General features: G+C 41.8%; 1 protein-coding gene across 2 annotated transcripts in view; it reads left to right on the forward strand.

Moving 5' to 3' along the window:
- The window catches only part of abcf1 (ATP-binding cassette, sub-family F (GCN20), member 1), a 54,454-nt gene that overhangs the window by 14,575 nt on the left and 18,940 nt on the right, over positions 1–20,939 (forward strand). For both annotated transcript variants that reach the window (XM_030412362.1, XM_030412361.1), the window contains 11 exons: positions 258–380; positions 566–666; positions 1,274–1,359; positions 1,440–1,579; positions 9,873–10,021; positions 10,255–10,338; positions 11,521–11,645; positions 12,813–12,925; positions 13,015–13,189; positions 13,750–13,824; positions 14,264–14,334. In XM_030412362.1, the coding sequence (XP_030268222.1) occupies positions 258–380; positions 566–666; positions 1,274–1,359; positions 1,440–1,579; positions 9,873–10,021; positions 10,255–10,338; positions 11,521–11,645; positions 12,813–12,925; positions 13,015–13,189; positions 13,750–13,824; positions 14,264–14,334 (1,242 nt within the window). The remainder of the gene's footprint in view (positions 1–257; positions 381–565; positions 667–1,273; positions 1,360–1,439; positions 1,580–9,872; positions 10,022–10,254; positions 10,339–11,520; positions 11,646–12,812; positions 12,926–13,014; positions 13,190–13,749; positions 13,825–14,263; positions 14,335–20,939) is intronic.

Genomic DNA, 20,939 nt, shown 5'->3' on the forward strand with positions numbered 1-20,939 from the left:
GTTGAGCTGAAACAACGACTTGATTAAGCATTTTACATCACATCTGCAACTATATTTATAATTTATTTAATAATTTTCAATTTTTTCAGCAAAAATGTCAAATGTTGCCTGCATCCCCCTTCCCCAGTGCCAGGATTTGTGTTTTGGATTTGATCTTTGGGAACACACTAATTATCAATTAAAGAAGAGTAAAGAAATCTTGCTGCACCTCAAATCAGTCCTCAAGACATTGTTTGTGTTGGTGTATATTGTTACAGATGGAGTATGAACGTCAGGTGGCCAGTGTTCGTGCTCAGAATGCCTTGGAGGGAGATTTCTCCATTTCCCAGGCTGAGATGTCCTCCAGACAGGCCATGCTGGAGAATGCCTCTGATATCAAGGTTGCACACAAATAACAATAATTTTCAAATTCTTGCACCATAATGAAAACGTGATACCTATTATTTATAAGGACTCGATGTACAAGCTCTAAGGTGCTTTTAACAATGAACAAAGAGTTTTGATGTTGCTTGTGCTGCAGAAACTGTATTGTCTTTTTGTGAGGATTTGTTGTGTGTTCTTTTAGCTGGAGAGGTTCAGCATATCTGCTCATGGCAAGGAGCTTTTCGTCAACGCTGACCTTCTGATTGTGGCAGGAAGGAGATATGGTTTAGTTGGACCAAATGGGTAAAAAAAAAAATTATAATTTTATGAATTACTGGCAATGAATACATGCACAGAAATGACAGTACTTGGATAACCAGGTGTTGGGTGGAATGTGTAACCATCCTAACAGGGTGGAAATAATGTGTAGAACACCTCTGATCATGGAAAATGTTTATAATTAACCTGAGTCTTACAGGATCTGACCACAAAGGACAGCTTTCAGTTGGAATTCACACCTTGCATTAACATGTCTTGAGCTCTTGAGTGACCACTTGTGATCTGTTCTCACTTCCCTGCTCTATAAGCAAATTAACACATTCAATACTAAATGTAAACGGACACAATGTTTTTACGCAAAGAAGGAAATGACTTATTTATAACATTACATTTACAAGACGGCCCAAATAGTTAAACATTTGTCACAGTGTTTCTCAAATTTTATACAGTGACTCAAGTGAATCACTGAGTCACTGAGTGAACTCAGTGAACTCAACATCTCACAAAATTGAGCTTTTTTTTTTTGTTTTTTTTAATTGGCTGGTTGTAAAAGTAGCCAGCGCGTTGCTCGATTTTCACCTGTGTATTGACAATAACTGATACAGTGTTCTCTTACCTTCTCATCTTTCAGCAAAGGAAAGACCACATTACTGAAACACATAGCCAATAGAGCTCTCAGTATTCCCCCCAACATTGATGTTCTGCTGTGTGAACAGGGTAAGAATGTGCTCTCCAACATGTCTCCGTCCATACTGTTATCATCCACTGACTCTGTCATGTACTTGTGTTTCTGTTAGAGGTGGTAGCTGATGACACGCCAGCAGTGCAGGCAGTGTTAAAGGCAGACACCCGCCGTTTGAAGCTTCTGGAGGAGGAGAGACAGCTCCAGGCTCGTCTGGAGAAGGGAGAGGACAATGTGGCTGAGAGACTGGAGAAGGTGTGTCTGTCTTTCTGTCCGTCCGTCCTTCCGAACTGGCAGCTTGTATTGCTAAAAAATCATTGCGACGGTCAGCCCTTCTGACTGGGACTTCAGCATTCTTTCTTCTGAAAACAGCATCCCTTCCTGCTATTAGCCTCTTTCACACTGCTGTTTGCATGCGGGGATTCTGCGGGGATTCTACGCCAATTCTCCGCACCCTCTGTGTGAACGTTTCAGATGCGGAGAGGGGGGAAATTTCGCTCTGGCCCTGATACTACCTCCAGAGGCGGATCAGTGCCGGAGCGAAATTTCCCCCCTCTCCGCATTATTGGTGAGCCGTCCCAGTGTGAACGGATAATCCAGAGGCGCGGAGTGAGGGCGTGTCAGTCTGACTAGTCTGATAACTGCACAGGTCCTTCACTCAACTAAATACAGAGAAATGTCCCACAAAGCAACGTTACAGGACCGAACAAAAGTAACGTAGTAACTGTAACTGTCTTTGGCAACTTATATGAGGAAAACAAATACCACAGCTGTACGTGGAGAAGCGTCTGTCCTCCTGTCCGTCCTCCGCCTGTCCTCCCGACTCTTCCTAACATTTCTGCTCAAAAAACAGTAAAGGCGGAGATGCTTCGCTCTTTGTGAATCACCATCGGCGGAGAATTGGCGAACCACCGCTCCGGAGATAATGTGGAGACGCTGTGTAAAAAGGGCTTGTGAGAGAGTCAGACAGGGTCTGCTGTTTACTGATAGCGATTATGTTATTAAGAGTAAAAAATGTAACTCTGTCACTTTCCACGACGCATGTTGGGTCAGCATTTCATTCATGACACAACTGCATCCATATAATTATAAACAGTCTGCGGATGCGTAAGGCAGAGTCTCTGTATAGAAGGCCTCTGTAAACATTACATCACTGTTTATTTCATGGCTCAGTCTCCAAGCTTTCTTTTGCAATCGGGGATTTTTGGTCACCTTCAGTATTATGTTCAAATATTGGTTTAGATAATCTAGTTAAACTGCTGGCTTGTTTACAGCCTGCCTTATGCCTACAATTATCACGTTTACATGCACAGCTTAGTCAGATTACAGCCATAGTTCGACTATGCTACTCAATCGGACAACTGCAATTGTCTGAGTATACATGCCAGTAGGAAAATCAAATTATTGGCCGAAGCATGTCATACCCCGGTACGATAGGTGGCGCTGTACCCATTTTAACTAGTGGTAATAGAGCCACCACACTACATCACCAGCAACAACAAACTCTGCCTCGGCATTCGAGAAAGATGGTGTACAGCAGGGTTTCCCCCAGAAAACTTGCTAAGCCCAGTGTTAGGTCGGAAGACGTTCTTTTTTGTGACAGGGGCCTGACACAGGCCAGCAACTGACTGATGGCAGTGCCCTATAGGTAACAGATTCATGACGTAGTAGAATTTAGAGAGGTTCCAAACTGCCTTGCATTAAATCAGAGTTAAAAATTAATTGGTGGGCAATTGCGTGCTTTAGTAGCCAGTAAAGGCATTTAAAACCACCAGTTATGGCTTCATGCTCCATATTAATCACTGGCTCGAATGCTGCAGCGATTGACAATCCTACAACATGAAAACAGTGCAAGCTAACTATTGGATATTTCATAATAGATATTTCATTATAATCAGTAACATATATTTACATTTAAAACAATGTGGCACTGTTTACATTTGCTTCTGCTTGCTATTGATGCTGGTGTGATGGTGGACCCAACATGAGCATTTAGTACATCTTGCCTATAAGTAGTGCAAGGAGCTTCAATAAAAGCTCTATAGCTTGTGTTCATGTCAGGAACCTGAGACAGTGCAACATACTTTAAATTCTTGTAGAAACTATGACTGCCAAAGACAAGATCTACTCAGATAATTGCTGAAAAGTATTTTAGAAGTAGTGTCAAGCAGGAGGGGAAAATGCTGTTTTTTCAAATTCTTGAAAGACACTGGCCTATATAGCAGGATATAGTGCACTAAGATGCTAGTCCCATCAATGGCAGCAACGCAACTTTTGGATGCCGGCTGCTGTAAAACCCCGAAGAAGAAGAAGAACCACTAAAACCACTGTGAAATTGGCGCACTTATTATTGTTAATATTTTCACGTAGTGCAAAACAAACAACATAAAACTTGCCATAATTGGTCAAATACAGCCACCCACTGTACAAACTAATTTTGATTAAATCCGCTGGTTGTTTCCCATCGTGGCATGGAGAAGGCTGTTCTGCCACTGCAGCGGTCGATGAGCATGCTACATCCATGCTAGCTCCCTCATCGACTAAGCCAACGTTGCGCCGCTGCACACCTGGTCAACAGGTGAACCAATGGGTTCAACGTCTCCGCCTTTGTTCGTCCGATTTCGGAAAATGTTTGGCTTTTTCTTTGCGACATCCCGTTATGTTCAATCACAAGTAGCAGGGTTCGTATGGGTGCTTGAAATCCGTGAAAGTGCTTGAATTTCAATGTTGTGTTTTCAAGGTCTGAAAAGTGCTTGGATTTTAGTTTAAGTGCTTGACATTATAACTCTATGTCTTTCACAAAATTGAGATCAGATCGGATAGTTTGCTTATTACAAGGAGAAATAAAATCAGTAAGAGGACCTTATGTGGAGATTTTTTCTCCTGGGCTCCGCTGAGCCTCTCCGCGACCTGCCGGGCTGTGTGTAACCCCGCCCCCTTCGAAGAGAGACAGCAGGAGATGATAAAATGCCGGGAGGCTGCCGTTTTAATGAGCGTCGGCTTGAAAATGATAACTACAAACAATGGTTAAGATAAGGACCGAATCAAAGAGTGCCGTCATGCAAGGTCTGCAAAAAAGATTTGCAGATTTGTGCAATGGGAGAGTCTGCGCTCTCCAGTCACAAGAAATGTAAGTTAAGACTTTTTGAGTAACTTAGGCCAATGCTGCACGTTAACACTTTGTTTATGTTAACCGCTAATGTTAGCTAAACCATAACACGCTAAAGAATAATTAACGCACCGTTAATCACGTTATGTGACCTCGTTAAGTTAGCGCCTGATTGTCTTTGTGTCGTTACACATGTAGCCTGGTAACAATAGAGAAGGATGGCTGAGGAGAAGGTCGAATTTGATTCAATTTGGACTGATGACACGTTCAGTATTAACAAACTTTGATGAATAAGCAAACAGCGCTCTGTGTCAGCAGCAGGAGAGTACTCTGCAGCACATTAACACCAGAGCTAATGTGCCAGAGTCAGAAACGGGACTGTTCAGTTTGTCTCTGTAACGTCACACGAGGCACCACCATACGTAAGAGCTTTAAGTGTGAAAAGGAAATGTTCACTTTTCTCCCCTTTTCATGACTTACTTCTAATAAAGTAAGATTAGATGGAAGCCAAGACTTCTTACAGATAGGTGACACATTTTGACAGTGTTCGGCAAGTTACTCCAAACATGTAATGCATTATTTTTTACTTGTTACTGTCATTTCAGTAACTTTGTTACATTATAATATTACTGTCTTTGAATTGTAAGGCATTACACTACTATTGCATTACTTTTAAGTTACTTTCACCAAAATTCACAACCACCACCACTGAAAACAACAGTTTGTGAAGGGTTGCCATGCTTAACATGAATTGCAGTGTTAAAATTGAAACATTTAGGGTGCACTACCTGTTTCAGTCCCATGAGAAGATTTACATTCTAAGGCCCTTTAGCTAAAGTTTATGAATTTTTTGTATGTTTTATCTGGATACAGACTGACATGAAACAGATTGACGTTATGTCGCTGTTCTATTGGCTGATATATTATAGTCAGTAGCCCAGCAGCACTAACCTGTTGAGGCAATGATAGCTTACCTTGTTATTGCTAGCCTGGACGGGGATCTTGCTCACAATTTTTCTAAAAGACGAAGAATCCACTGTTGAAAGTGGCAGCGTATCTTTGACAACATACTCTGCCACAGTCTCCTCACTTCTCGAGGTTCAAGCTTCGCACAACGGGAGATTGTTAGTTTTTGCTGTTTAGTTTTCTCCGCTTTCATTCTCAGTTTGCTTTCTTTTGGTTATTAGCTTAATGTTAGTGTGGCACCGCTCTAGATGTTTTGTTAAATTACTTATGCTATTTCGCGTGGTAGAGAGATCTTTTGGTTTTGCACATTAAGTGCACTTAACTATAATGTTCTTCACATCCTTGGCTCTGAGGAACTGAAAATAATGAGCGTATGTCCATCTCGCGAGAGTAGAGTCCAATTTGTTTGCTGCTGCAGTCGTCTTCTCCTCAATCAATAGCTCTCTAAGCACTAACAGGAAGTTGTTGGCGAATTTGTATAAAAACAACACACCACTTAATTTCGGGTTTAAAATGCATTGTAACGCGCGTTACTGGGATTTGTACCGAGTAAAATATTTTTTTTTGTAATGCCTTACATTAATGCGTTACAGCAAAAAGTAATGCATTACAGTAATTGCATTACTTTTGTAATGCGTTACTCCCAACACTGCATTTTGAAACATAAAAATGTATGTCAAAAAAGAAAATTACAGGGTGCTCTCAGGTCTCTCTTTGTCTTGGTGCAACTGTGCCTGAAGAACGCCAAGTGGCTTCCATTTTTTTGGATAAAACTTTGTGTTCTCCTTTAATTTCTAAACTTTTTGCTATTATGAAACATAATTTTAGATGTTTACAGCATAATACAATGTACATAATTGTGATAAAAAGTGAAAAAAAATAAAAATGAGTGTATATATTCCCGTAGATATGTATTTTACCACAGCGAGAAGGTGCTGGAAAAATTTGAAAATGACCCTTAAAAGTGCTTGAATTTGACCTTGAAAAATGTGTACGAACCCTGAAGTAGCCTAGTTAGCGTGTGGTGACAGTAGCAGTGGTTTGTGGGGCGTTAGATGATGAAAAGACACCTGACCTCAGACCCGCCATGTGTTCACGTGTTGACCATAAGATGTCGCCATTTAAATAAATAAACAATGCTTAGCCTGGCGGTGGTAAATTGTAGCCTGGCGGCACTGGGGGAAACCCTGGTATGAAGAGCAAGATGAAGCTACATCTTAGTACATTTCGTATAAGGTGTACATGATAATTACACAAACTAGATGCACAATGGCGCTCTTGCTTGTGGTTATTTTGGAGGAAAGACGCCGCTGCCGCCATTGTCCTTCTACTTCCGGCTCACGGCCCTTAGTATAGCAGATAAGCAAAAAAATCTTTCAAATCTGGAAAGAAGCACCAAAATGTACCTCTTGGGTCATTCTTGGGGAAAAATCCCATTAGCCACGTAAATTTCAACATGGCTGCCATTTCGGCCATTTTTACTGTAGAATTTCATTGTCCTGGCTGAATTTGATGATTCTGGTGTCGAATTACAGGTTTTTAACTATGGAAAATTCAAATGTATACATCAGAAATCCCCTATTATATCTCCTCTAGCCATTTACTCAGAATAGTAATGTGAAAAATATGTTACAAGTTCGCGTTTGTGACTTAATTTCGGTCGATTTCAATTTAAAATCAAAATCGTGACACCCTCATTCAAATGTCTTTGAAGTTCGTGGTGGCAGACTGGTGACCAATGCCGAACTATCAATGATGATGCCATCAGCCTCTGGTTCCATATCTGGGATCTTAACAAGGGTCTCAAGAATAGAAGCGAGCTGAGATTTCTGACAGGTATGACTCAAGGCAGCAGGGAATGGATGGTTCTCATGGCAAAAAAATTCATTGAGATCATATTCTCTGTTCTGACATGAGACGAACAATTTAGAGAAGAGTTGGCAGTCTTTCTTTATGACCTTCTCCTTCGAAGAGTCCGCAGAGACTGGTTCCTGGCGGAAAAAATCATTTCGCTTTTTCTTGATCAGTTCATAGAAGATGGATACATTATCTCCTTCCATTTTCTTCAGGAACTTTTGAAATCTAGCTCTGCCTTTCTCATAATGTGTGGTAATCAGTTCGGCTGCGCTGGTGTGAGCAATGTCTTTCGTGTCCAGTGACAACAGGTCTTGACTGTCTTCTTGGAAAGGATTGCCCATATCTGTCATGACATGGGAGAGTTTTTGACTCTCTCAAGGAACACTTTTTGAGCTCGCTGAGTCTGTTCATGGTGGCTGGCATGTGTCTGGCACTTGTCTCTTTGGCTTTGAATGCTGCCTCATACTGTGCGACTAAGTAGCTGACTTCAGGGCCAGCTACCATCCATCTTCTTAGTGCTTATGGATCCTCAGTGATGCCAATTGCTCCCCCGTCAGCCTTGATGACTGCATTGTCCTGCTCATGAGCCTGGTTGATAGCCATTACTGAGAAATCAAGACACTATTTATGAACAAATTTCCCACTATGGAACTCCTGGGCCACCTGAGGATGTTTCTCCTCCAGGGTCAGCACATCTCTCAGGTGGATTGGAAGCCATCGTGCATAGTCCACATTGTTGTTTGCAAAGAAGTATGGTATCAGCTCAGCCAATGAATGACAGCACAGGATGAAGTTGGCTTCCCTGAAGGATGGGACCAGTAGCAGGATCGCTAGCTCCATTGACAATACCAGAACTGAAAGTGGGGACTGAAAGTGGGGACTCTGCTGTTTTGCGAATATCACACCAAGTTTCGAAGCTGGATATTTCCTGGGAGCTTCCAGCTGTTTCATTGCAGTAATCAGTGTAAGCTGTCTGAAGAAGCTTATATAGACTGCATGCTGTTATCTGCTGTGCCTGACGTGTCCTGGTGATGCTTGAAGCCACTAGAAATGATTCTGCTGTCCCAGGAGATGCAATCCCTGCCTCCACAAGGGCCGCAGTCCAGCCACTGTCCTGGAGAAGACTGCCAATGGACTTAAAGGGATAGTTTGTGTTTTTTGAAGTGGGGTAATATAAAGCACATATCTGTAGTCGGTCTGTTCTCTACCGTAATCACCGATCAGCACAGCCTCATTTTGGAGAAGTAGAGAGCCGCTCCAGCCCAAACGCTCAGCTTTGTACTGCAGTGAACGGGGTCCAGAGAAAAAGCTAAATTTAACCACCTAAAACAAGGCCCACCTAAAAAAATCTATAACAGTTCAAGTGTACGTTATATAGAGAAAATTCACACCGCTTTACATCGCCGTCAGACCGGCCTTTCTTTTGGCACTACATTTTCTCAACCGTAGAACCTCCGTAGGGATACGGAGGTTCTACGGAAATGCATTGCCAAAAGAAAGGGCCATCTCAATATGTAGGCCTCAAAACATGACAACAAACTTGTCTTCACCTTACTTTTCAGGCCAATGCCACTTAATCTGTTTTGCTACTGCATAAATTGGCTGATCAGCAGCAATGATAGGTAGCCTACCTGACCTGGATTCAGGAAAGTCACTATATCCTTGATCTTGTCTATCACATTCATCTGTGGCAACTGAGTGAGCCTGATCTCGAAGGAGAGGTAACAGATGTAATGCTCACTTCAAATGGCGGGCTTCTCTTCATTGAAGAATGGTGGGCTTACCAAGTGACGTTCACCACCCCATCCCTGCCCTCAATCGCTGTGACCTTCTGCAGCCATTCGTATTCATGTCCCATAGCCTCAGCAAGGTGGCTTCTGGATCAATCACACCACCATGTGGAGGAGATGGCTTCTTCTTTGCAAAGAAGGCAGGGTGAATGTTGGTAAAGGAATCAGGAAGTTCCGGAAATGTTCTCACTCTCTCTTCCCCAAACTGTGTTGTTCACACTCTTCCCCTCTGTCATCTTTGGTTGGATGCTAAAAAACTGTAATGCTGGTTCCATGGAAAGAGGTTGTTTCTGTTGTTGCAGCTGAGTTATGATCGATGTTATCCATGGTAACAATCCTCTCCGCAAAACTAGCAGCCCAGAGCCCAGTATGCAGATTTTTTTTCTTTCAATGGCTGAAATATGGTAGAAGGAAGCTTTTTAGCCTCTCCAGGGTTATAAATATGGCTTCTCTGTGGTCAAAAATATATGGTTTGATAGCAAGATCTTTCATATTGGACAATTCAACAAAAAGTTGCCCCAAAAATAGTATTCCTGGGCCCGAAATGGCGTCCATCTTGGAAAAGTGGTGAGTTTTATCAAAAGAACAATCCCCAAGGAATATTTGTGCCAATTTTGGTACTTCTTTCCACTTGTGAAAGATTTTCCTGAAAACATGCAACTAGCCGGTCCAATTTTAGTCAGACTAAGGTGTATACATGCATCTTAAAAATCGATCATAGTCAGACTAACCCAGTAATTCGGTTTTCTTGAGTGTCATGTAAACGCACTGATTATCTTATTGCTCTGGTTTCATGATCCGCCTCCATGTTCATCTTCCTTGACAGGTCTATGAAGAGCTGAGGGCAATTGGAGCTGCAGCAGCTGAGGCCAAGGCGAGAAGGATCCTGGCTGGTCTGTCATTTACCCCTGAGATGCAGAACAGACCCACCAAGAGGTTCTCTGGAGGATGGAGAATGAGAGTTTCCCTGGCCAGGTACACCAATAGAAACTTCATGAATAGAACTGGTCCACTATAGACTGAATCACTGTTAGTGGCACTGATAACATATATGTGCTGTGTGCTCTGCCAACATATTCTGATAAAGAACAATTTGAAATAAGATCATGAAAAAAAGACAATTACATTTGAAAGAACATACATTGTGATTTCGTCCATGAACCTGTGAGAGGTTATTTTTCATTCACTCTTACCTTCCGTACCTACAGAGCTCTGTTCATGGAACCCACTCTACTGATGCTGGACGAACCTACCAACCATCTGGACCTAAATGCTGTCATCTGGCTCAACAAGTACGAAGCAGCACTTTGAATTAATGTGATTGCCTATATTATATCAATCAAATGGTAACTTTGAATTAGAATTAATAATGGGAAGGAAAGTTTGTATAACAATCAGTGCTGGTCTGTGGATGAAGTTAATTTAGCAAATCTGAGTTACAAGTATGCCAATATCTGTACATTTCAAAATCCAACAACTCTTTACATAACTATTACTAACAACTTAACTTTACTAACAATGCCAGTCTCAGGCCAAACTTCGTTGTGGGGCTAGGCAATATGGCCTCAGCATACTATTGTGATATTTTTAGGCTATACCACAGTGCACAATATAAATGCTTGTGTATTTATGCTAAGTGCTTCATAATTATTAAGACTAGGCAACAAAATCAAATATCACAATAATTTTGCCCAAATAAGGAGGGGATGACTAGTGGTAGTTTCACAAAATGTTAGCACGCTGAGATTTACATTTTTTTTTTATTACCGTCAGTATTGTGGATAAAATGACTGAGTGGGTAAAGACAAGTATTAGAACATGTAAGAACAGTTTGGGAAGTTCTGGTAATGACATCATTTCCCTGTAATATAGCCTTTAAACCAGGAAAAAGAAAACCATCATGCATATCCATATGTCACGGGGCAGAGTGGTTAGCAAAGTAGCCTCACAGCCTCAGCACTATGAGGTCCTGGGTTTATCAACCATCTGAGGCAGGACCTTTCTGTGTGGACTTTGCATGCTCTCCCCATGCTTGGATGTGTTTCCTCAGGGTGCTCTAGTTTCCAACATAAAAGCATATTCATTTATATTAAGTTAATTCTTCAGCCATTGGCACTGGCTAAGATCTGAGTTGGTCCCTAGGCGCTGTTGTTTGCCACCCACTGCTCCTCTGGGATGGTTTAATGCAGAGATCCAGTTTCACTATGTTGTATGATATGTGATCAAAATTAATATTTTTCTTCTATCATGATAATCATATTCAAAATCTAAGACCATATATATTCCTTTATCACAATAAAAATATGATATCCATTTATTAACCAGCTTTGTCTTTGTCTTTAGTCTTATTTAGTGATCTGCCTCCATCAGCAACAGACAGCTCAGCCATTTGGCTACAGAGCTGATAAGGCAAATTATTTGATGTAGCTCTAAAATATTCATGCATATTTGTGACTTTTCGCTTCCACTTGCAGCTACCTTCAGGGCTGGAAGAAAACTCTCCTCATTGTTTCCCACGACCAGAGTTTCCTTGATGATGTGTGTACAGATATCATCCACTTAGACAACCAGAAACTCTACTACTACAGAGGGAACTACTGTAAGTATCCTCATAAATTGGGGATATTTGTCATGCTTAAGATAACTTTTTTTTTTTTTTTGGCCTTGTTATGGCTTTATTGACAGTACAGCTGAAGATATGACAGGAAACAGGGGGAGAGAGAGAGGGGGAGTGACACGCAGCAAAGGGACCCAGGCCGGGAGTCAAACCCGGGTCCGCTGCAGAGCCTCAGCACATGGGATGCCACCAACTGAGCTAAACGGCGCCCCTTAAGATAACTTTTTAAAGGAATTTTTTTCACACTTATATGAAATTCAATTTATAGAGCAACTGGATTGTGTATTGATATTTTCGGTTTTATTACAAATTTCTCTAGTTCTCGGTGCGTGGCAATACCAAACTTTCGTGAACTTGTGACTTTCGCCAGCCATCTGCACAAATATCAAACTTCCATGCTTTTACTTCAACGGATGGTCTCGTTTTCATGGAGACACACGTGGTGTGCATAGAGGGGAAGGGCTGAGTGTGTGAGATACGTGAATGACAGTGAGACGGAGGGAGAGTAGGGAAAGGAAATGCAGCTGAACAAATAGGCTGTGTTTTTTAAATGGCAACAAACACCGAAATGCAATCGTTTTGCATTCGAATCGTTGACAGCTGAATCTTAATCGAATTTTGAGGCCAGTGAAGATTCATACCTCTAGTTCTCATACATGTCATGTCATGTCATGTCATCGTCCGTAACGGCTTATCCCTTTCCATGGGGTCGCGGGGCGTTGCTGCTGGAGCCAATCCCAGCCTTGTCTCAGGGCGAGGGCAGGGTACTCCCTGGACAAGTCGCCAGCTCATCGCAGGTCCCTCACTGATGAGCAAGGTGGGGTTCAGTATCTCGCTCAAGGACACTTCGACATGCAGCTCAGCCCAGCCTGGAGCCGGGATTTGAACCAGCGACTTTCCGATCACTAGTCGACCTGCTCTACCCACTGAGCTACAGCCGCCCCTTAGTTCTCATACAGTTGGAATTTAATGAAATTTTAATGATTAATGAGCATAAACAGAATTAATAGAAGATCACAGCAACACAACAGTGAGAGTTGAAAATATGTACAAATTTGTGAAAAACAAGCAAGACTGAGATGTGAAATAGGTAGACAGTGGTGTGGTTAATTACTTGGAGATTGATTAAATGTTTCTTTTTTATTCAAGTGACCTTCAAGAAGATGTATGTGCAGAAGCAGAAAGAACTTCAGAAACAATACGACAAGCAAGAAAAAAAACTAAAAGATCTGAAGGCTGGTGGCAAATCCACCAAACAGGCTGTGAGTATGTCTCTCCACCCAGGATCTAGTTTCATGAATCTCTATTGTTTTGCGACTGATATCACGTTTTTGTAAATGTCTCCTCTCAGGAGAAACAAACTAAGGATGCCCTGACCAGAAAGCAGCAAAAGGGCAAGAAGAAGGGAGGTCAGGAGGAGGAGAGCCAGGATGCCACAGAGCTGCTGAAGAGGCCTAAAGAGTATACTGTCAAGTTCACCTTCCCAAACCCACCTCCTCTCTCACCACCCATACTGGGACTTCACAGTAAGAACATCTGCAGACTGCAAATTCATTTATAACAAATATATTAGGGTTAATGTTGCTTGTTTCATGTCATATCGTCAAATCCACTGGGATGTAATTGCATAACAGTAGTTCAATAGGGAGAGTCTGTTGTGATTAGACCCCAGCATGCCCCCAAGGGGGCAATAAAGCCTTTGTGGTATACTATCCCCCCCCGACTGAGTACCATGGTGGTAGTGAGTGGATGAAGAGAATGGCTCAGATCTAGATGGATGTGAAGAGGAGTGGGCCTCTAGGACGTTGGAGGTGAATGGGGTGGAACAGCGTTGTGACGATTCGCACTGAAATTACAGCTGACAGCAGCAGAGAAGAACAGATTTAAACTTTTGCAGCAACGATATGATTGACTTAATAAGATCGTGGCATAATCTGGTTGGTTAAACCGAGAGTAAATTGTCAGCGTTAGCTGATTGTGAAGGATGTGGGTGAAATATAAATGATGAGCAACATAAAAAGTCTTCCTGATTGAACTTCCGAAATTTGCCTTAAAGTTTGATTACATGGTTTTCTCCCCTGTACAGGTGTTGACTTCTGCTATGACAGCCAGAAGCCTCTATTCAGAAACGTGGACTTTGGAATTGACATGGAGTCGAGGAGTAAGTATGCTATAATCTACGGGTAACTTGAGAATTTTGACACATATGCAACAAAGAGACAAACAGCTGCAACACAGGTGGCACATATTTTCATGGGTACTTCATCTGTCGGTGGACTGTTATAAATGATATGCACTAGAGGGGGAATCGGGGCTGAATCAGCCCTTTGCTAACAACAGAAAAACTTGAGAAACGTCTTGAGATTTGTCACTACTCATCACTTGTCACTACAAGAAGTTCTCAACACCTAAATAAGATACTTTATTGTTGATTTTAAGATCGTTGGAGAAAATCCACCATTGTAGATTAGTTTCTCTTCCAAACTTCCCTCCGTTGTTGTTGTGGTTTGTCTGTCCCTGATAATCTCATCATGAAGTCCTGTCCTTACTGTTCCACTATTTATTTCAATTCTGAAACAAGTTTTTCTTCGTTCTTCTAGTTTGTATAGTTGGACCCAATGGTGTTGGGAAGAGTACTCTGCTGCTGCTGCTCACTGGGAAGTTAAATCCTGTAAGTATGAAGAAAAAAAACGCTAAAATACATGTGTGTACAGCTGAGTTTTTTTCCTTTTCAGTAGACATGTCTTTATTGAATTTTGGCATTACCAATTTACTAATCACAAATAAGATACTAATTCACTAATTAACTTCTTCCTTTTTGTACAAGAATGAAAGAAGGAGAATCCAAACCTCATGAAATTTGGCAGATTTTTTTCTTCATTGTATGTGTCATTATTTCAAGGAGGGGGCATTCATCGAGCTCGTTAGGCCAGTGGACAAAGGAAAGAGCTTTTTACATCCAATCCAATCCACTTTATTTGTATAGCACATTTTAAAAACAACAAAGTTACCAAAGTGCTGCACAACAGACACAAAACAGTAAAAACCGTAAGATCAAATAAAACACTTAGAAATTTAAAAATACAGTAAAAGACAGACAGAGACCACACAACTCTCACGCTGTATTAAAAGCCAAGGAGTAAAAATGAGTTTTTAGGCGAGATTTAAAAGTATCCAGGGTGGGGGCCATTTTGACATGGGTGGGTAGCTCATTCCCTAGCTTAGGAGCTACCACTGAAAAAGCACGGTCCCCCCTGGTCTTTTGCCTGCTTTTTGGCACAACAAGACACAGCTGATCAGCATATCTTAATGCTCTCGGTGGGTATAGACATGTATAAGGTCAGTGATATACTGGCGTGCCAAATCATTTAGTGACCTAAAAACAAACAATAAAATGTAAAAATTTATTCTAAAATGGACAGGGAGCCAGTGGAGGGAAGCAAGAATGGGGGTAATGTGGTCATGCTTACGAGTTCCTGTTAAAAGACGAGCAGCCACGTTTTGGACTAACTGCAAGCGAGCGAGGGAGGCCTGGTTAATGCCAGTGTAAAGTGCATTACAGTAGTCCAAATGGGTCGAGATAAAAGCATGAATCAAGCACTCAAAATCATGAAAAGATACAACGGATTTAATTTTAGATAAAAGCCTCAGATGATAAAAACTGGTTTTAACTATTGAGTTTATCTGTTTATCAAGTTTAAGATCACTGTCCATTTTTACACCAAGGTTTGTGACTATGGGTTTTACATATGGCTGCAGAGAGCCCAGGTCTATAGAAGAGACACCACAGGCTCGACTGGGACCAAACACCATGACCTCAGTTTTTTCGTCATTTAAGTTTGAAAAACTAAAATCCATCCATGCCTTAACGTCTTTTAGACACTCTAGTAAGGATATCAGGGAGCTCTTATCGTTTCTCTTAAGCGGCAGGTAAATTTGGGAGTCGTCCGCATAAAAATGGTAGGAGATGCCATGTTTTTTAAAAATTAAACCAAGGGGGAGCATGTATAAGGAGGAGGGGATGGGCCCAAGAATAGAGCCTTGGGGAACTCCGCAAGACAGGGGAGCAGAAGACGATGCAGTCACCAAGCCTTACTGAAAAGCATCTCTCGGACAGATATGATCGGAACCACTCCAAGGCAGCATCCCTGATACCCACACGGGAGACGGGAAATGAGAATTGTGTGGTCACCTGTGTCAAAAGCCGCAGTAAGGTCTAAAAGCATAAGAATGGCAGAGTCAGTAGTTAATAAAAGATCATTAAAAACCTTTAAAAGTGCAGACTCAGTGCTATGTAAGGCTTTAAAACCAGACTGAAAAATCTCAAGAATGCCATGTACTTCTAAAAAGGACTACAGTTGTACAAGTACCGTTTTCTCTAAGATTTTAGAGATAAATGGAAGCTTTGAGATGGGTCTATAATTAGAAAGGACTGAAGTGTCTAGATTGGGTTTCTTTAACAGGGGTTCCACAGCTGCTTCTTTAAAATATGCTGGGACCACACCTGAAGCAAGACTACTATTTATGATTTTTTGGACATTAAGTCCAATAGTCTCCCAGACCTCTTTAAAGAGGTGAGGAGGAACAATGTCTGTGGGACAGGTGGAGGGTTTAAGTTGAGTGACAATTTTTGTGAGAGTTGAAAGCGACACAGGCTCAAACCGATTTAAGACAGATGAGCAAGTGATGGGTATGGAAGGGTCAAAAGACGGGGGTCAAATATGAGTTCTGATGGTTGCAACCTTATCAATAAAATAGCGGAGAAAATCTTCACAGACTTGGGGAGAAGCTTCCAGACAGGTGGATTGGGGGGCATTTAAAATTGAATCAATAGTTTTAAAAAGAACACGTGGTTTATTAAGATTTTGGGAAATTATGTCAGAGAAATAGAACGTTTTTTCTGCTTTGACAGTTTTTTGATATTTTCTCCAGCTCTCTTTAAGAATATAACGCAGAAGAAAACTGAGCAGTGGTGGAGGGTTTTAGCATGCAGCAGTGGCGCACAGGAGCACATGGTTTTAAACTATGACAGGGCAAATTAAAATCAAATAAAACAGGCATGTGGTCAGAGAACACTTTGTCACATACCTGAACATTTGAAATGGGCAAATTGTGTGATAAAACAAGGTCTAACGTGTGTCCATGTTCTTGTGTGGGTCCAGAAACATATTGTACAAGGTTAAAAGCATCAGCCAAGTCTAAAAAGTCTGTAGCCAATGGCTTTGAAGGGCAGCAGACATGCACGTTAAAATCACCAACACATAAAATCTTGTCATAGTTGGTCATAACACCAGCCAAAAATTCAGAGAGGTCTTTTATGAAGTCTCTGTTATATTTAGGTGGCCGGTAAAAAACCGCACATAGTACTGGGTCGAGCTGACCCAGTTCAAACAGGTTCAGTTCAAAGGAGGAAAACGACATAAGCAGTAAAGGCTTGGAATAGAGGCAGTTTTTAAGAACAGTCGCTATTCCTCCTCCATGACCAGATGTCCTCGGTGAATTAATAAAAGTACAATCAGGAGGCAGAAGCTCTGTGAAGGCGGCTGACTCACCCACATTCATCCAGGTCTCAGTCAAAAAAAGTACATCCAAAGCGTGTGAGGTGAAGAAGTCTTGGAGAATGAAAGTCTTGTTCATCACCGTTCTTGCGTTTACCAGCGCACACCTTGTCGAAGCCGGGGAAGCCGCCGGGATATCGGCCGCGTGAGCTGCGCAGCTCAGCGGCTTGAGGTTGCGCTGGTTCACTCCACCAGGGCGCCGGAGGCGTGGTAGGCGAGGGTGCACGGCATGAAGCTCCTCATACGGGCCAACAACAGGTACCAGCCAGGTGCTGACCTGAATGAGGGCGCGGCGGGAGACAAACCGGCGAAGACAGGCTCCATGTTCCTGTAAATAGCTCCAGGGAAACCGAGCCGTCCCGGACGAGGAGGCCAGCCAGGCTTTAATCCTGACTAGCCGGCCACTACGCGTTCCTCTGCGTCTACGCCTCCGGGGAAGTTGAGCTCCAGCACGGAGCAGGTGTGCGGGGACATCCGCCCGGAGCGGCGGAATAAATGTTTTTTGTTCACCCCGGCCATAATTCGCCAGAAAGTTTGCAGAGGTTTTGATTTTTAATAACTCCTGGCGATCATATACCAGCAAAGAGTTAATGGTCCTCGGGACAGACGCCAATAACGGAACAAACACAAAAATTGCCAGCGTTAGACGGCCTGCCAGACACACCGGCTTGGAATTGGTACATACTTCAAACAAAGACAGGTTTAGTAATCTTTCTTGCAATTGATTTGAATCAGTCATTTTGTTCTTTTTGCTGTTCAAAGTACTATCCTCTTGGAAAAAATAAAGAATACAAAGTTATGGGGATGGGCGACAGGATTTTTAAAGTGAAACTCTCACCAAAATACAACCAAGGGTCTCTTTGTGAATGTGCCCGAGTCAAAAGTTTGTTTAAAAGCATAATTACCACGAAAGCCCCACTTTTAAGATTGACCGTATTTTTGAAACACTAAAAAGGCTCGACACAACATGAAACTTCATCAGGGTCTCTACACATGAACTGGATTATTGAGAACATTGTTTCTGTACACAGAGTTTACTAAAAAGAAAGTTTTTGAACAACTCGCGTTACCAGTTGTTTTTCCGAGAATCTCCAAATGCGACGTAACACGGAGGACAGTTAAGGTAGACCGCTCCTGTAGCTTAGTTCCATATAAATGCACGGATAATTAGTTGTTTTGTCGTTAGTGAAAAACAATATATATGTTTTTTTCACTTCAGTTTTTGAAGGAACAACACTGACAATAATCCCCCCCCCCCCCAAAAAAAAACAAAACAAAACAGTAGAGGGAGTCACTTTCTTGAATATTTCAGTTTTCGTTTCCCAGATCTTTGTGTCTATCGCTGTTTGAGTTCTTGTATATAGTCCATTTCTCCCGTTTTTGTTCACCCTGCACCTCTTGTAGTCTCCTATGAAATGTCATCTTCTCCATTATGTAGATTTCCTCGACAATTGCCATCCACTGATCCTGGTTAGGTGGGTCTACCTTACACCAATTTCTAGTTATAGCTTTCTTACTCGCAATCAATAGTATCTTTACCAAATATCTATCTCCAATATGTATATGTCCTTCATTCAGGTTACACATGTACAGAGTCTCACAGTTCATTTTCTGCATGACATTGTGTACCATCCCCCAAAACCTTACAATTTTATTACATTTCCAAAAAATATGAGCATGGCCTGCTTCTTATTCGCCATATTCTCTCTAACGCAAGTAATTGGTTTTTGAATATTTATTTTTAATTTTAGGTGTAATAAAGAATCGTATCAGGTTTTTCCACGACAATTCCCTCCATGACTGTGAGCTGGTGGTTGTTTGATGTGTTTTCCACATCTCTTGCCATTGTTGATCCGTAATGTTTATGCTGAGTTCCAATTCCCATTTTTCTTTTACATAATTGGTTGAATTTTTATTTGCTGTCAATGCTTTGTATAATGCCGATATAATTCTAAAAGAAGTTCCTGTGTATGATTTGATTAGAAGTTGAGTTACACCCCACACTTCCATGGAGGGATCTCTTCTGATTTTCTTCTTGTAATAGTCCCTTAGTTGTAGATATCTATAAAAATCATGTTTCCCCAGATCGTATTTATCCTTCACATTTTGAAAACTCTCCAGCTCCCCTTTCTCCTCTAAAGTGCATCATGCCGTGATTCCCTTAGTTAACCATGTTTTGAATCCCCTGTCTTATTCGTTTGGTTTGAAACTACTATCAAATGCCAGCCATTTTAATTGGCTTATGTCCTTTATCTTGTATTGTTGAACTACTCTGAACCATAGATCCAAAGTGAATGAGGTAATTGGGTCTATTTTTTCCTGTATTTTTTTGTAGATTTATTTTTCTCCAATGATGCTCTGAATTGGGTACCCAACAAATTCCTTTTCCATGTCTTTCCACTTAGCCACATAGTCCAGCCTACACCAACATTCTGTTGATCTAAATTGGGCTGCATGGTAATATCCCTTTAGTTTTGGGAGACCCATACCTCCCCTATCTCTTGGTAGCTGGAGAGTTTCATACCTTACTCTGGGGCTTTTTCCTCCCCAAATAAATCTTGATATTACTCTATCCCAATTTACAAATTGAGTTTCGGGGACCTCTATAGGTAAAGCTTGGAACAGGTATAAAAGCCTAGGCAGTATATTGATTCTGACTGCCTTAATTCGTGAACTGAAATCTAATGGTAAAGTAGAACATCTTTCTATGTCCTTTTGAATATCCCGATTAAGATTGTTGAAATTTGCCTTATATAATTTAGTTAAACTTTTAGTGATGCAGACCCCCAAGTATTGATTGTTTTCTGCTTCCAATTGAAACTGAAAGATTCTTGTATCAACCTTCATGGGGTATTAGTGTAATGTTAAAACCTGTGTTTTCAATATATTAATCTTGTAACCTGAGAGATGTCCATATGTTTCGAATAGTCTCATTAGTGTAGGGAGAGAGTAGAGTTGCACGATACCCGCGGTACCCACGGTACCCCACGGTGCCAAATCCTAACGGTTCCTACTATACTAGAAATTCTACACAACGGTACTACCGTGGATTACTATACTACCGGTGCCAGTTTCCGCTACATAGCGGCCGCTACTCCCTTGTAAACAAACCCACATGCTAACTACTGCAACCGAACTACACAGCTGCTGAATGATTGGCTGTTTGCCTGTTACTGGTGATGTCCGGGGATATGATGCGCTGTTTCCGCACGCTGGGTCCGCCCGTCTGTTAGCTGATTGGCTGTTCGTGTGTTTCTGCCGGCAAGAACGAACTCCATGAAGACATCTCCGCTTCGATAGAAATTCGCTTCAGAACAAACAACAAGCTAAAGTTCTGTCTCACCCAGATGCGAGCAGGGCTTACAGTCACTAACACGAGACAACACACTCACCATGGCAGAAGCACCAGTCCCGAGCGGCGAGTTTGCTGCTGCGTCGTCGTCAGTGGCACCACTAATTTTGCTCAAAAAACCAAACTCCAAATGTCAAATTTGGAACTATTTTAGCTTTAAACAAGGCACAGACGGTAAAGCAATAGACGATGGCCGTCCACTGTGCAGGCGCTGCCACCAAGCTATAGGAGCCAAAGGAGGGAACACATCCAACCTCATAAACACCTGCAGGGTCGTCACCCAGATGTCGAATACCAGGTTAGTATGCCCTGTTTATTTTCTCATTGGCTAATATTAGTCTATATGCTCCGTGAACAGGCTGAGGA

This window comes from Sparus aurata, chromosome 3 (assembly GCF_900880675.1).
Source record: "Sparus aurata chromosome 3, fSpaAur1.1, whole genome shotgun sequence".
Lineage (NCBI taxonomy): Eukaryota > Metazoa > Chordata > Actinopteri > Spariformes > Sparidae > Sparus > Sparus aurata.